This window comes from Drosophila novamexicana, unplaced genomic scaffold, assembly GCF_003285875.2.
Source record: "Drosophila novamexicana strain 15010-1031.04,08,12 unplaced genomic scaffold, DnovRS2.1 tig00004549-arrow-arrow-pilon, whole genome shotgun sequence".
In the NCBI taxonomy this organism is placed as follows: Eukaryota; Metazoa; Arthropoda; class Insecta; order Diptera; family Drosophilidae; genus Drosophila; species Drosophila novamexicana.
In genome coordinates, this window is record NW_020825047.1 from 518,966 (window position 1) to 534,957 (window position 15,992).

General features: G+C 40.6%; 2 protein-coding genes across 6 annotated transcripts; both read right to left on the minus strand.

Moving 5' to 3' along the window:
* Positions 1 to 44: 44 nt before the first annotated feature.
* LOC115769167 (non-lysosomal glucosylceramidase) lies at positions 45 to 15,895 on the minus strand. Of its 3 annotated transcripts, XR_004018716.1 has the most exons (8): positions 15,442 to 15,895; positions 4,971 to 5,240; positions 3,114 to 3,724; positions 2,717 to 2,972; positions 2,280 to 2,653; positions 1,945 to 2,178; positions 856 to 1,881; positions 45 to 795 (listed from the first exon to the last, which is right to left on the minus strand). XR_004018716.1 is itself a non-coding variant. In XM_030713867.1 (7 exons), the coding sequence occupies exons 1-7, from the start codon at positions 15,726 to 15,728 to the stop codon at positions 1,022 to 1,024; spliced, it is 2,799 nt and encodes a 932-aa protein (XP_030569727.1). In that variant the 5' UTR covers positions 15,729 to 15,895; the 3' UTR covers positions 45 to 1,021. The 3 variants fall into 3 exon arrangements, 2 of the variants coding, with proteins under 2 accessions (XP_030569727.1, XP_030569726.1); XM_030713867.1 differs by having other exon boundaries at positions 45 to 1,881; positions 3,114 to 3,631; XM_030713866.1 differs by having other exon boundaries at positions 45 to 1,881.
* On the minus strand, positions 7,316 to 9,383 carry LOC115769168. 3 transcript variants are annotated; one of them, XM_030713869.1, is made up of 2 exons: positions 9,204 to 9,383; positions 7,316 to 9,102 (listed from the first exon to the last, which is right to left on the minus strand). In XM_030713869.1, exons 1-2 carry the CDS (start codon positions 9,244 to 9,246, stop codon positions 7,598 to 7,600), a joined length of 1,548 nt encoding a protein of 515 aa, XP_030569729.1. In that variant the 5' UTR covers positions 9,247 to 9,383; the 3' UTR covers positions 7,316 to 7,597. The 3 variants fall into 3 exon arrangements, with proteins under 3 accessions (XP_030569729.1, XP_030569730.1, XP_030569731.1); XM_030713870.1 differs by having other exon boundaries at positions 7,316 to 9,130; XM_030713871.1 differs by having other exon boundaries at positions 9,193 to 9,383.
* Positions 15,896 to 15,992: the final 97 nt, after the last annotated feature.

Below are 15,992 nucleotides of genomic sequence, written 5' to 3' on the forward strand. Positions count from 1 at the left end.
GATTTATCCTTGGAGAGGATATTGAAATTTTCTCACAATATTTTATATTCATGTTCAATTTATCATATTTTCAATCAGTTTCAGTAGATAAGTCGATGAGTCCGTCTGCTCAACCTATTTTTAATGCGCACTACTTTCTGTCTTAAATCCGTATATATAATACTAAACAGAGAGCAGTCGAAACTAGAAATTGAAGTTAAGGAAGTTAACATTATTGTATCATCATAAAATATCGGGGGATCCAGTTATTGTTTCTGGGTCCCAAAATTGCTGCCGGTTCCCGGGGTCTTTTTTATTATCATATTTAATCAACGTTTAACAATAAATCAGAAAGTTTAGTCTGTCATGTAGATACCATTAGAAGTGTCCACTCAACTCAACATCCGACCACTATATTATAAATCTCTAGAGACAGTTTTTGTGTTCAAACACCATTCAGTGTATAGAGGCATAGATCGTGCACATGCTTTATGTCGGAAAGGACACTAAATAATTGTTATAATTTCCACATTTCTGTTGACGCATTTATTTTCGACAGCAACAATTTAAATATTTGAATAATTTGCTTATGTAATAGACATAAATACATTTATATATAATTAATGAAACAGTATAATGCGTGTTTTAAATTTGAACAGCATGCTTAGCTAACATTTAAATATGTTTTGTGCTCTTTGTGAATACCATTCAATAATTGTACTTGGAACAGAACAGCGATTTAGCAAGTGCCCATCGATTGATTTGTGTTTCGAACAGACTTAGTAGCTAGAGAAGACATTGAGAACAAGCAACCGGCTGAACTTAGTTTAAATATATAGTTAAATATAAAGCTTTTGTTAAAACATTTGTGAATACCTTTTTCTTTCAAATATTGGGGCGCTTTTAGAACCGCCAAATAAGCTCGTTAAAAACTAAAAGCTAAGAACCTTTGTGTGATAGCTTAGAAATATCTTTGGTTGGTAGCGCATTTGTAATTGTATATAGGTGTAAATCAACTAGTTATAAAGATTGTACTTTGGAATTAGTCGCGCAACGCCCGGCGTCGCTCCCAGGCCACTTGCATCGACCAAATGCTCAGGGGTCGCATATACCCAATCGAGCGATAACGTTTCTCGCCATATAATGCTTCTGGCGTCTCATAGTTCATGCCAATGCGCTGCGATATGGTCTTGTACATGCCGCCAGCGGTTTGGAAGGCCTCCTCGAACATGCCCTCCTGTATCATGGTGGCCGCTAGAGCATATACCACGCCCGGCCAGACCTCCTCGGCCTGTATGTTACTGTTGTCCACATGGCCTGGCTTTGAGGGCTCACTGGCATTCGCTATGAAGCCATTGGCGGCGCCAATGTTGCCCTCATGAAAGCCCATCACATTGTTGTCGTAGATGCGTTTGAGAGCTGTGCGCACATTTTCCTTGGGGTAGATCTCATAGTCAAAGCCGCAGGACTTTAAATACCAATGACCGCAAAGCTGATCGGCCATAATTGTATCGCGATGATTGTGTGACAAATCGAAACGATAATAACTGCCATTCCAGAGCTTCTCCTCCAGCGAGTGCTTGCCCTTCTCCAAGATATCTTGATACCGCAAACAGTCGTTGGGCTGATCCAAAAGTGTGGCCATAACGGACATGGTTTGCAGCGCGGCCAGCCAGAGGCCAGCACAATAAGCGCTCGGTCCATCCATGACCCACGAGTCATAGGTCTGATCCGGCATTTTGGTGTTCTCAATTAGGCCATCATTATCCTTGTCATACTCAATGGTGCGCTCCATAATGGCCTTACAGGCGCCATACATGGCCTTCAAATAGCCCATGGCATCCATGAGATAGACCTTGCCATTGGTCTCATTGATGTACATAGAGGCAGATTTGCGATTCTCTGAAGGGATAACGGAGATAACATGTAGAGATTTGTCTATAATATACGCTACTTTATTCTTACGCTGCTTCTCCTCCGCCGAGTTCTTGCGCTTGTTGTCCTGCGTGTACAGCTCATAGAGGCTCTCCTTGTCAATGAACTCAATCGAACTGAATTTACTGGCATTGTCCGCTTGCGCTTGGGCCAGTTCGTTGAGCACATAGTAATCTCTGTAGACCTGCAGCACAAACTTCGTATTGAGATCCTTCCAGTCATTCACATCGTGTATGTTATAGCAATTGATCAATGTAAAGGGTTCTAGAAGAAAGTTTTATATTACATTTTGCTTGCAAAGAGGAATGTGTTGTAGGATTGGCTGATTTAACCAAGTAAACAAGACCAAAACCTTGGCAACTTGCCTTCATCGGGATCACCCAGATCGTGTGGCACGCAATTTTTAACCTTGCGCGGCATTACTTTTCCATCGTAGAGCATTTTGCGTGTATCATTCAGCTCAGCGGCAATCGCATCTTTGAAATCGTATTGCAAGCTGACCTGCAAATTGGGCCACAGATGCGCCAACGCGGGCGAGGCATAGAAATGTACATCGTACGTATTGTACATGCGATACTCATGACCCTCCAGATAACCAAAGCGACCATATGCCAAGCGTGGATCATCAAAAGCCAGCGACTGGCCCAGCGAGTAGTCGCATTTCAGCCAGATTGTGCCGCCATCCGAAATGAAATACAGCTGATTGAATATGGCGCATTTATACCAATCGGGCAGGCCGCTATCAAATTAAACAAGAGTTTAGCTCGGGATTTGCTATATTTAAGCTGATATTTAAGCCTACTCATCATTTAGTATGGGTCGCTGCCAGGCATCGATGAGCCGCTCCCAGCTGGCATAATGCTTCAGTGCATACTCGCATATCCTGGGGCCGGACTCGCCGCTGTCATCAAAGTATTTGGTATAGTAGCGTGTGTGCGTTTGCAGCTTGCGCGGAAATTGTATCTTGGGCATGTCCCAGGCCAGCACAAACTCCAGCTCATGGTAGGCCTGCGGCTTGAGTGCCAGCTGTGCGCAGACAGCTACACCTATGTCCTTGGCTGTGGGCAGAGTTCGGAAGTAAATAATTTGCAATTCAATTTTGAGGTTTCAAGAGTTATGTGACCATTGAGACAATATTGAGATCTATTTGTACTTATTTAAACTTCGAACTTCTAACCTTGGTGAATGCTTCTACTTACATCTCAGAGTCTCCGCGGTGGGCTGCTCGCTGAGCTGGCCATGCTCCTTGAGCTGTGCCCACAGCTGTTCGCCATTGCCAGCCGGATCGAATTGGGGACAACGTGTTATGCTTATTTCGGGTAGCACGCGACAGGCCAGATTATAGCTGCAGGGCATATCGGCAATTTTTTGCCTAATGGCCACGCCCTTGGCATTGCCCTCGCTGATTAGCTGCGACTCGGCATTGCCATCCGCATCCTGTTTCTTGTTGCCGGTGCCATTCTTAAACGTAAACGTAATGGACACCTTGCGCTCCTGATCGCACACATTTTGGGCAGACCAGACGAACACGGCGCAGGGCAAACTGGACTCCTTGTAGTCGTGCGGTATCACGGGCGAAATCTGGCGACAGATCAATCGCACACCATAGTGCGACAGATCGTATTCGGTCCAGGCGCGCGGATATAGACCCGTATAACTGCAGCGGGAATCCTCGATGTTCGAGTGCCAGGCACTCAGTGGCTGCCTGGGTCGGCTGCTGCAATTGGGCAGTTGACATTTAGTTTTTTGTGCATCGGCCTCATCGGCCTCTGCATCGTTGTTGTTGGCCTTTGCCTTAAATGATTTGGTGCTACACATTCGCATATGCATATATATGATATATTTTGTTTGCATTTATGAATGGATTGTTGATAAGCAAAGCAAACCAAATCGTTTCCCGCAAGCAACAAAAAAAAAAACCCAATAATAGTTTTTCCATTTTCCCCAGTTTCAGAACGTGTTTTGATTGTTTGATTGTTGTTGTTGTTGTTGTCGATTAGTTTGACGTGTTTTGGGTGCAGCCAAAATGAGAGAGAAAAATATCACGTTGTGAAATTATAAATTAAATTCATTGACATTAGACCGTTAATTAGTGGATTACCAGAATCATAATGTGGTAGTGATTAGTAGTCGAGTGAAGAGAAAAGGTTTAGCTAGAGGTTAAAGGAATAGTACGAGATCAGAAGTAAGTCACGGATGTATTGTTAGTAGGATAGCAGAAAGCATATATAGTACGGATCATTAAAAGATCCTATTTTAGGGTGTAAGAAATAAAACATACGGAAATATAAAATACACACATGTACAAATATGTAATTTTATAATCATACGTGATTATTATTAGTCATTCTGAAGATTAGCTTTGTAATTATTTTTAATAACATGTTATCAAGTCAACAGATAGTACAGACTATGTTAGCTGCTAGTGAAAGGCGTGCTGTTAATGTTAACATTAACAGCGTAATTTTAGCAGCTTTTGAACAGAAGTTGTGCCAGTAATATTAATAACATTATGTATAACAGCCTCAGTTTAATATTTTTAGCTTTATTCAATATTTCTGATTGAAAGAAAAAGTACTAGTATAAGGCATGAGAGCCCAGTCTGTTAAATAGTCAAGAAGTTTTAGATTCACGTAGAAATAGTTCAACAATAAAGTCAGCAAAAGCTGAAAAAATGAAATGCTAATTAAAACTAAGATGAATTGATGTAGGCTAATAAGCTTTTTCATGAGATGACTTTCACAATATCAAATAAACAAAAGCTCAAAGCTGAAAGCAAGTTGTGTTTACACATACAATAAAATGAATTACTCGAATCGCGTGCTATTATATAGCACCAGCTGCGTTTAGAATACAACAAGAAAAGTAGAGTGCAATAAATAAGCATGAATTAAGAGTTCCCAGTGGGATCTCAGAAAAAAGCAAGAAAATCAAAAGCTTTAGTGCAGAAAGTCGAGCAGAGGTGAAATTTTGAATTATGACAATTAATGGTAGACTTAAAGTTTCGCTTGAAAGTTATATTATAGTCAAGATGAAGGTCAGTGTTGTCCACTCACCTGCACCTGGAGAGCAAACTCTGAAAGATGGTGCAACCCTTGTGATCCTTGATGGTAACAATAAATTGATTGGCATGCACCACATTGTACTCATAGATGCCGGGGCGCATTTGAAAGCGACAGAATTCACCGGCATAGCCGCGTCCAATGCTGCCGCCACCAATGCCACCTATGGGCACGCCATAGATCTGTTTACCGTTCTCCATATAGTAGTAGTCCATGTAAACCCGACGACCTTCGCGCGACACCTTCCAGTAGTAGGCGGCATATCTGCAAAGGGAGAGCAGGCCAAGAGGTCATTAGATTGGAGCCACTCTAATGGACCCCTCACTTCATTATGTTGATGATGTCACATTGGCGCGTGAATGTTTGCCTAGCCCCAATACGGGTCGCGGCTGGTCTTTGGACAAGGGGTTGGTTTTTGGGCTCTGTCAAGCTTGGGGCGTTTGGGTTATTGCCACACACACACAGCACACATATCGAATTAAGGGCTAGTCAGTTGGCCAGCTTAACATTCCAACCAGTGTCTCGTTTTGAAGGTCAGTGTCTCTCAGTGGTGCCCAAGTCAAGTGCACGTGTGTGCGGAAGCCAAGCCCAGTTGCAGGGTCAATGGCGTTGGTTACCAAGCGGAAATATATGGGCAACACCCTAATATTATGTTAAGTGCTTTCATATATGATGAGTGTCAGCCCAGTCAAGCTGCATTTAGAAACAAAACATTCTAGAATCTTGACTGTGGTAATAGCAAATAAACATCTTACCCTTAACATGCACTTTAAGTTGTCGTCAAGCTCAAGTTAACATTAACAGCTTTGCAAAGTTGCGCATAGCAGCGCAGCGTTGCCACCTAGCTTTAAACTTGTGCGCAAATGCGTATATGGCAGCACCAACAAATTTACCCGCTTGGTATATTTATCATGATGGTAATCATAAATCTATATTCTCGCTTGTTTACTTGTTGTTTTCCCTCTATCTCTAAATTCTCAACTTGGCGTGACACTTCTACACACACCATTTGGCTGACTAATGGACAGCTGTTCTGAATGCTAATAAGAGAACTGAACAATGGATGTGTTTATTTCGTATTGAACATTGAGTTATATTCATATAAACCCAACAAAATGTGACTTAATGGTTGTTATACACATAATAATAATAAAAATCTTAAATATATCCATTAGGTAAGAAATAAGTATAGTCAATATGCATGTAAGCTGCTCGATAAATCTCATTATAATCTCTTCAGAGAGGGACTGAGATGGAGGAAACGCTTGATTGACACAAAGGGACTCACATATCATGTGGCAGCCGCAGCTTCGCACTTCAATTTCAATTTATCCAATTATTTTCAATTATAAATGAAATTTCAGCTTGCAGATTATATTCTTTTTTTCCGCCCACTTTGCGTTTTTGTTCCAAAACCCTTTCCATTTACAATTTAAATAAATAAGCAGAATATATGCTAAGCGATGCGAATCGACGCTTCCCTTCTTCTTATCCCTCTAAAGTGGAAGCAGAAAATGTGGCAAACCGCAAAATGTTGGCAGAGATTCCAACAATTCCATTGGCTGGCCGCAAGGCTCTTGACTTTTTAATTAGCTCTCAAAAAGTGCGCTATTTATGGGACTTTGCTCAGAGCGGGGCCTAATTACACATCTTCAGGGCTTAATACATGTTTGTCTTCTCCTTTTTATATTTCGTTATGATATTGCATTAATTCTCCTGAGAGCTTTCCTGCATTTACATGTGTTATCGATAACATATCGATAATGCATTCATGTCAGCTATATTGCAATTGTACTACAATAATTAATCGACAATTTATCGATTATTTGCTTCTATATTAAAAAAACACAATTTTTCTTTATATTGATATTGCATATTATTAAAAAATTTGTATAGGTTATCGATAACATATCGATGCTGAATCTGCCATGTTACGAGTTAAGTTCTTAAGAATTTTTATTCGACAGCAGTGCTCTTAACTTTTTAATTAGCTCGCAAAAAGTGAGCTAATGACACATCTTCTGGGCTTAAGAAATTGTCCTAAGAGCTTTCCTAAATTTTCATGTGCTATCGATAACATATCGATTCTGTATTCATGTCAGCTATAGCACAATGGTACTACCATAATTTATCGAGTTTTTCGATTATTTACTTCTATCTTAAAAAAATAGATATATTCTTTAAAAACCTTGCAATGGAATTATTAAAAGCTAACTTGCAGTTGTATAAGTTATCGATAGCATATCGATGCTGAATTTGCCACGTTACGAGTTAATATCTTAAGCATTTTTATTCCACGTTCTATCGATAACAGTTACAATAATTTATCGATTTCGTATTGAAAATCTTCTGTGTTCATTTATTCAGCGTCTTTATTCGATATGTCTCGTATAATGCATGGGGTGTTATTTGGTTCAAGTCAAAAGTCAAAGACGCAAATACTTACGACAATTGCAATTTTTGTTGGCCCGGGGCCGCAATTTCCGAAAAGTTAGCTTTTTAAACGGAGTTGGGGAAACTACAAAATTTGTGCCTATAGGTTTAAGTTGTGTATCAACGAAAGTTTTGCTGCATTCGACAGTTAACCAAAACGAATCAAAACTTGACGAGTGTCAATTTCTCTAGCATGGCGTAGTTTGCTTTAAATCCAGCTCTGAGTCGCCAGCGCCAACAAATTCGCTATTCGATCGATTACGCAGCTTGAGCGTATCGACTGCCTCCGGCATTGAGGTAATCCCTGTCAGCTCCTCCTCGCAGAGCACCGAGGCCAACAGCTGGGCAACAAATTCGGCTCGTTGTGCCAGAAATGTGATCTGCTCCTCGGGCGGGCACGGTGCACTGGAGGCGGATGATAAAAATGGATAGCACAGGTAGCGTTCACGTTCCAGATCCAGCTGCTTGGACTCGGTTGTTGGCTGTTGTTGCTGTTGCTCCTCCTCCTCGATTGTGCGCAACATGACCGCACCGGAGGCCACATTCTGGCCAAGCAGCTCGTTAGCCCCATGCGCCAGTTCACTGAACTCGACCAGACGCTGGCCCGGACCGGGTCCGGGCGCCGGACCAGGACCGGGGCCGCCACGCAAACGCTGTACATGCACTTGACGAACGCCGCTGGCTGGAAAACCCTCCATTTGCATGCGCGGCGCACGATGTCGCTGGGCGCGCGTTCTGGTTATCTCGCCGGGCGGATAGAAGGCGCGTCGCATATTCTCGGCAGTGGCATTTGGTCCAAACAGATTAATGCTGCGCCCGCTGGCAGATTGATTGGGCGACTGGTTGGCCACAACGCGAAAATTGCCTGGACGATTTGCCCGACTCGTTGGCAGCGGCTCATTGAATCGCATCATCTCTGAGAGCGTGGGATGGTGGCCGCCGCTCAGCTGTTGCTGGGGCTGCTGCTGCTGCTGCTGGACCGGCAGTGGCGGTCGGTCAAAGTTGAGGCGATGACGGGCACGATCCAACAGGGATTGACGACGAACTGGATCCGGTATCAGAAAGTTATTGTCCACGTTGTGGCTGCTGTTGGACGCCGTCAAGTTGCCACCTTCGGCTACCCAGGGTGCTACCTCGACGGCGCCGGGCTTAGCAACACGAAATGTTAACGGCGAGGCCGGATGCTCCCGCTGATAGCTGCCATTGGGATTCAGCGGCTCTAGAAATAGCTCAAGCGAACCCTCGTTGCGGTTCATGAGCTCGTTGCGTGACGTTGCCGCCGAGGCGAACACCGCCAGCTGCTCGTCCTCCAGAAACAGACGAACCGCCTGCTGTTGCTCGAAAAGCGTTACCATTGTGGATACCAGCAACGTGCTGGCGCCCACATGTTCCGCGGACACATGCTCCAAAAATGTGGACTCATTGTAGCCCCATTGCTTGCAATACGGACATCTATAGCTTTGGGGCGGATCATTTAGATATTCGCCGCCAAAATATAGCTCAACATCGGCTGGCGTAAACACACACTTCACCGGATGATCGAACGGATGCTGTGCGGTGGTAAAATCATTATCATAACATTCCGCACACATATTAAAGTCCTGGCAGCTCAGGCAGCGATAACAGCGACCCGTAAAGTCCACCTTGCTGCAGCCCTTGCAGACAATGTTCTCATGACGGTTCATCCTACTATCTGTGTGTGCGTGTGTGTGTGTGTTTTTCTTATTTATTTCATTTCATTTATGATTGATTAGACGATCAGCTTGGCTAAGAACTTATTTACCTGAAACTTACCCGATTGCGCAAATATCAATCGCAATGGAGAAATTGTTCCCATATATGTATGCACACACAACGCTTTCACCGGGATACTTCAAATACATACGAAATTACAAAATAGAAGTAGCTCGTAGTAATAAATTGCTTAGGTCTTTTAACTGATTGACTGAAGAGATTCGGAAATGATTTTTTTTAAAAAAATATTTCATGATAATAAACTCTATGATTGTTGTTCTTATATTCAACATACTTCAACAATTTGATTGTCTTAACAAAAAACATCCAGAAAAGCGTTTATCAACCATCCCAAACAGTTAAAGTTTATTTGAAATTTCGTTTTTATACCCTGAACCCATTTAAAATGGGTATAAGGGTATATTGTATTTGTGCAAAATCCAAATGTATGTAACAGGCAGAAGGATGTATCTCCGACCCCATAAAGTATATATATTCTTGATCAGCAACAATAGCCGAGGCGATCTAGCCATGTCCGTCTGTCTGTCCGTCCGTCCGTATGTATGAACGCAAGGATATCAGAACCTATAAGAGCTAGAGACATTTAGATGTAGGTCCTCCTAGTGCCTGCGCAGATCGAGTTTGTTTCCGATAATCGATAACATACTCCGTTTCCAAGCAATCGATAAAAATCGATTTCGATATCCTGTTTTTTGGGCAATTTTGGTAAATAATAAGAGCTAGAGTCACCAAATTTGACATATAGCTTCTAAAATAGAATATATATATGCATTTGAAGAAGAGGGTTCAGGGTATCCCCTAGTCGGGAGCTCCCGACTTGAACCTCTTGTTTATTTGTACTTTAGCAGCTTTAGTTCGAAATTTGGCTGAGAAGGTAATAAATCAACAGATATGGGATTGGCATGGAAATTCAGTTGGAATCAAAGTATGGTACCTTAAGATTTCAGGCATGCTCCTGAAATTAATTAAGAAAAGAAATTAAGAACTTGTCAAGAAGTTGCCTTTATTTAGAGAGAAGCTCAGTCCAAATTCAGAGCAAACTTTTTTTGATTCCTTGAAGGTATCTGTATCTTATAAGCTATTACTTGGCAACATCTTAGATAGCTCTACAGCATACCTAAGACATATATTAAGCTGAATTTTTATTAATACTAAGTTGATTTAAACCACTCTTCAGCTGACTCCAGGAACTGACCACTAGCCCCGCTCTTGATGACTGTCAGCAACAATGTTATAAATTATCCATTTAGCCAGCCATCAGTTGCCGGCAAAGTGCAACAATATGACCAACTTCATTTGTAACTTGCCACAAGCAATTTGCCTACCTGTGTTGCACCTGTCCGCCCCAACCCACCCCACCCCACCCATTTGACCCGCGTTGAACCCCACTGGCATAGCAAACTTTTTGCTGTGGCGAAAATAAAAAACTGTTTCCGTCCATGTTTTCTGAATTAGGGGTAGACGCTGCTAGGTTGGCTGTCAAGCTTGCAATTCAATTAAAAATCTATTTTCATGTCAGTCCAGGACTTGGAATAGATACGTGCGAAATGGACTCGGGCAACAAATATGTATGCTAATCAAGTTTCGAAAGCTGATGAAATCGGACCGAGAGAAAGATGTGACAATATTCCATACAAAATGTATCCAGCAGAATGCAGACAAAATGCGTCAAACTTTTGAAAATACAAGTTGGGTTAAAATATCGTGAAGGTTTTAATAAAAAAAAGTTACCTATAAAATAAATAATCCACTATTAAAATTTGTTAAGGAATTTGTATTTTACAAATAATATAATAACAAATATTTACAATCAAACGGTAAATATTTACCATGCATGTTACGAAATGTAAAAGGAGGAGTAGAGATCGATCTTAAAAAATCTTTGATAGATTCCTTAAAATTCTTGTCAAGCAAAATCAATCTTTAATCTTATTGAGATTTAAGAGAAATCATATGAAATCTTTTGCAAAGTTTTCGATTACGTAAACATGCCACGAAAACATTTACTTTCATGGATAATTCTCTCTACTTTTATGGTAATGATAATTTATGGCTCCTACTACTTTCCAGCAAAATTTAATAAAAACAGGTTCTAAACTTTACACAACAGCAGCCGAAATTTTGTTTCTCTTAAATATTTGCCCTGTTAATTAACTCTCAACATCCACATCAACACTAATTTCGAAAGTTTTAATTTTGGCAGCTCGTAAATCCCGTACAGAAATTAATATAAATCTCTCGTTGCATTTTTAATGCAACACATCAACTATTCCATAAATATAAAATCCCCTGATGCATGCACAGTGCATAGATGCAGGAATTTCAGACAGAAAAAAAAATAAAGTGAAGAAAATTCTTCCAGGGAAAGCCAAAAATAAACAAAAATGCGACAAGTTGACAAAACGTTGAACAGAAAAACTAAACAAGCCGAAAACTCGGCAAAAGAAATACAATTTCCTTAGTTTTATGGAGACGAACACAGAAGATTTGTTGTTGCTCTAGTTGTTTTTAGAAGGCGTCAAATGAAATGCCTGACATGGAAAAACGATAATGAAAAGTGCTTTTGGGAGTGCAGCCTGAATGCCTCGATGAGCACATGATTTGAGTGCAGACAAAAAAAAAAGAGGGTGAAGCAAATAAAAAACAGGAGTGCTTCAGTCGATAGTGACCAACAAGGAGTTGCCCTTTGCCCGGAAAGGACTTGGAATACATTCTTAACACATTCAATAAAAGATAGCTCACATATATAAATATTGCTTCTATTCAGGAAGTAAATATGGCATTTAAATATATACACATACTAAATATCAAGGCTAGTTCTAATAGGAATGCCAATGTTGCCCTAACAACATGAAGTTAGAAATCCATAGTTATCAATTCTGGATAAGTCCGATAAACTTATCGATCACATTAAATAGAGGAATGGCAATACTGCCTTATCGATCACATTTAATAGCGGCATGACAATGTTGCCCGAATAACCCTAAGCTGAATATCGATATCTAACAACTTCGGATGGAGGCGAACAAAGTTATCGATAACACAAAAAAACTGAATCTACGAGAGGCACATGGAATATTGCTTGAAATCGATAGACAAATGGATATGGATCAATTGAATCGACTCTTAATATTGGACAACCTTTAAGACTGTCTACTTTTGTCTGTTTCAAATTTCAATTTCAAATCAAATTCAACTGGTACAGGGTATTAAAATAACTTTATTATCCATTTACAAGCTACAGCCAGATGCATTCAACCAGGAATGCGGTTGGTAAATACGGGAGAAGGTCCCATAAAATGCTCGCCTGGTAGCTTGCCAAAGGCATTTTATGCGTGACAGAAGCATCAAATGCGAGCAGCATGAAGGATTCAGTACTTCTGGCGCCTGAGAGTCTTACGACAGACGCGTTACTTTCTTTATGTACGCAATTGATGCTATCTTTGATTGTGCGCAGAGCGGAATGGCAATAAGGAAACGGATATAGCTGAGATGTTGAAGTGCTGAAATTGTTACTGTGAGCCCGCATTCAATTTGCAGCTGTGCGGCAGTTTTTCCAATTGGGTCACTATTTCAGGGCTTATCACAGCTAGCTATACTTGGAACTTGGACACGTGTATAGTATATATTAAATGTATTCGCATATGGCAAAGCTTTTTCTAATCTTTTCACGCCTTTTTTTTATCAAACATAAAAATTGAACAGCTGAAATGTAGTCGCGATTAGATTATTGCTAACCAAGAAATCAGCGTTGTCTGCAATGTTCAGGAGAAAAATAGTTCTGACCAAAGGCGAGTATTTATAATACACTGAGTCATAAAAGTCTCTTGGACAATTTAGAATTAGTGCCTCGAATTTTCAATTATTACAACTACAACTAAGAGTCTAGGTCCCTTTTGCAAAGTACCTGATAAAGTTGCTTGCTAATTTTGCCCTCATTGCAACTTCATTTACAGTCAGTATATAATGTATATATGAATGTATATACCATCTCCAAAATTTGCCATGTAGATTTGTCTGACAATTCTAATTAACTAGGTAGATAAAGCGCATTGCATCTCTTGTCAAGCCGATGCACCCAAGATGGAAGTATAGTAAATAGAAACAAACTGATAATTCCTGATGCATATAAAATTTATGCAGCTAACAAAACACTGTAATCCTAAGATTTTGGTTTTTCATGTTTGAACGCAAAATCAGCTCCAACAACTCATTTTATATAAACAACAAATACGATAAGATCCCATAAAAAATGTCAACTAAAATATGTGGAACGTACGTACATATATTTAATTAAGCTGGCAAGGTTAAATAAGTAGTATTTTACACATTCTCGGATAAGGTATAGAATGACACAATGTTCTGATATCTACAACTGGCAACCGAATTATTTTAAGACTTGAAGAAACCAACCAATACCTAATTTGTAATTCTTTATATACATACTGAAATACTAAAAGTATGAATGGTAAATATATGTACTTAGGTAGATAGCAAAAGTTGCACGGAGGTGACAAACGATTTTTTTATTAACAAAACAATTGTCAATATGGCAAGGGCAAATATTTGTTTAATAAGAGATAAGTATAGGTACCAACTAAAATATGTAAGGAATTTAATAGAAATGCAGTATTCGCTCGCAAAGAGAGAATTATTTTTATAAAAGGAATATATTTTTTTTGATTGCTGAAAAATTAATAACGTCTAAATTTATCATACTCCGATTTAATTTTAATAATTCCCGAAGAACAATTTTCAAAAACAATTTCTAAAACTTACTTAATTAATTTTTTTGTAAATAAAAAAGAAAATTAATTTGTGCGAATAATAACAAATATTGATCTCAAGACCAAAGCAATTTAGTCAAGGAATCTAACTTATTTAATAAGCAGACTCAAGAAACTGTTAACTTTGAATTTAGCGAGCGACCACTGTACAAATTTGTATCCGTTGCTCCCGTGTGCCTCTTCTTGTTTGTAGTTAATAGACAGTTCCCAAGATGCTGAAGCTCTGACCCAAATGCAGGTTTGTAAGCGAGTTCATTGCACTGGTTAAGGCGAATGGGTGGCTGGCTGGGATTTCGGCTGGGGTGCATTTCAGATAGGTCAGTTCGCTTTGCGCTGATTGCCTACTTGGCAGTCCATAAATGGAACAGCTGAGAATTCGTGCCTGACGTTGACTGTTTGTAAAAGCCAACGCAAACAAAGTACAAACATTTTCAGGTTTTTTTTATATAGTTTTGTTACTGCCTCAAATGTGGCCAGGACACGCTAACCGGGCGCCCAAGTTGGCGCCAATGCGGGCAGACAAAAGGGGGCGGCAATTTGACTTGTGGCGCCGCCAAAATGGGGCACGCGGGCACCTACGACAAGCCAAAGCCCACTGTGTAAGCCATATAGCACTGTGCTGGTATTAAGGTTCTTTTCAAAGGACACAGTTTCAATTGAAGTCAAACAAAGCCGCACACATGAGGCAATCAATTCTTCAGAGCAGACCATAGACTTTAGACTAGGCAAAGATGAAAACTATAGTTAAAGAAAAGTCAGGCATTGTTTGTTATCATCTGTGTGTACTAGAGACAGACTGCCAGTTGGTAGCCTGTATGAGCTCAAATGACATTTTAAGTGACATGTCATCGAGTATGTCCATAAGCATAAACTAAAGTCAAATTTTGTATATCCTAATTAGTTGTCAATTAATTTTAAGTGCCTTGTATTGTAATCAAAACTGCCTTAAAAACTCAAAGCTTGTATAATTTATAAGTAATATTTAATATTTTAAAAACTTGACTGTATATACTTTGATTTTTTAAACTTGTACAATGCCTTTAATATTCTCATATATTTCGTTTGATTTCTCAACTTTTTCGTGCTTTTCGTGTTTGTAATGATCGTGTCCTGCAGACACGACTTTGCTGCCATCTCTAATGTAAAGCCTTTGCTACAGGCGAATTAATGTCATTTAGTTGGCGCCAAGCGAACAAAAGTATTCAATTTATGAATATGCGTGTGTGTGTGTGCGTGTGGTATTTACATGTGTGTGTGTGTGTGTGTCGCCAGGACCTGACGCTATATTTGGCACGCGCGGGCACGGACACAGGTTGTGGCAAGGGGGCACGGGGCAGCCAACAGCGTTGTTCTTGCTGTGTATGCGGGCTATATTAGGCCTACTATTGATTTCGCATTATGTGTCTTAAATTAATTTTAATTATTTACACAGCGCGGTCCACTCGGCAGCATCTGCAGCGACCGCGACGCCGACTGCGACGTTGACTCACCTGCATACGAGCGGCACCATGGGCAGCGATTGTTTTATCGATGGCCGCAAATTCTGATTGCGTTTCTCTGGCCAAACATGATCGAATTTCAGCTTCAAACCGAAACGCGGCACAGCCGTCAGCTCATTCGGTTCGCCGGCTTGCTCTAGCTGTCGTTCCTGCTCCTGCCTCTTCTCCTGTTGCAGTTGCTCTGCATAGACGCCGCTGGCGGAGTCTGCAGCGCCCGCAGCGTTGCCATTGGCTATTGTTGTTGTTGTTGCTTCCGCCGCTGCTGTTGGTGTTGCCATTTTGCGTGTATTTCGACTAGTTTCGGTTTGACGTATTTTGTTTGTGTGGGCGATTAAAACAATTGCGTGCACTTCATATTATTTGGGTTTTTTTTATTCAACAACTAGACACGCGCGCGACTCAGTCAATAGCAACAAGCGAACACAACCGCTTGCCGCAAGAAATTAACTGCGAATGAGCGTACCACACAGTGAGAGAGTGAGAGCGCGCAAAAGAGTCAACCTATCGTTTAGAGCAGCTGTTATCGATGTTTAGCCATTGAC

What these genes read in the sequence shown, in the direction of transcription:
- LOC115769168 (XM_030713869.1), bottom strand. Translation starts at nt 9,246, where the DNA reads ATGGGAACAATTTCTCCATTGCGATTGATATTTGCGCAATCGG. An exon ending in ATTGATATTTGCGCAATCGG is followed by an intron (nt 9,103 to 9,203) that starts GTAAGTTTCAGG and finishes ACGCACACACAG; the next exon opens with ATAGTAGGATGAACCGTCAT.
- LOC115769167 (XM_030713866.1), bottom strand. Translation starts at nt 15,728, where the DNA reads ATGGCAACACCAACAGCAGCGGCGGAAGCAACAACAACAACAATAGCC. An exon ending in CACCGCGGAGACTCTGAGAT is followed by an intron (nt 2,973 to 3,113) that starts GTAAGTAGAAGC and finishes CTCTGCCCACAG; the next exon opens with CCAAGGACATAGGTGTAGCT. An exon ending in TCTGGGTGATCCCGATGAAG is followed by an intron (nt 2,179 to 2,279) that starts GCAAGTTGCCAA and finishes ACTTTCTTCTAG; the next exon opens with AACCCTTTACATTGATCAAT.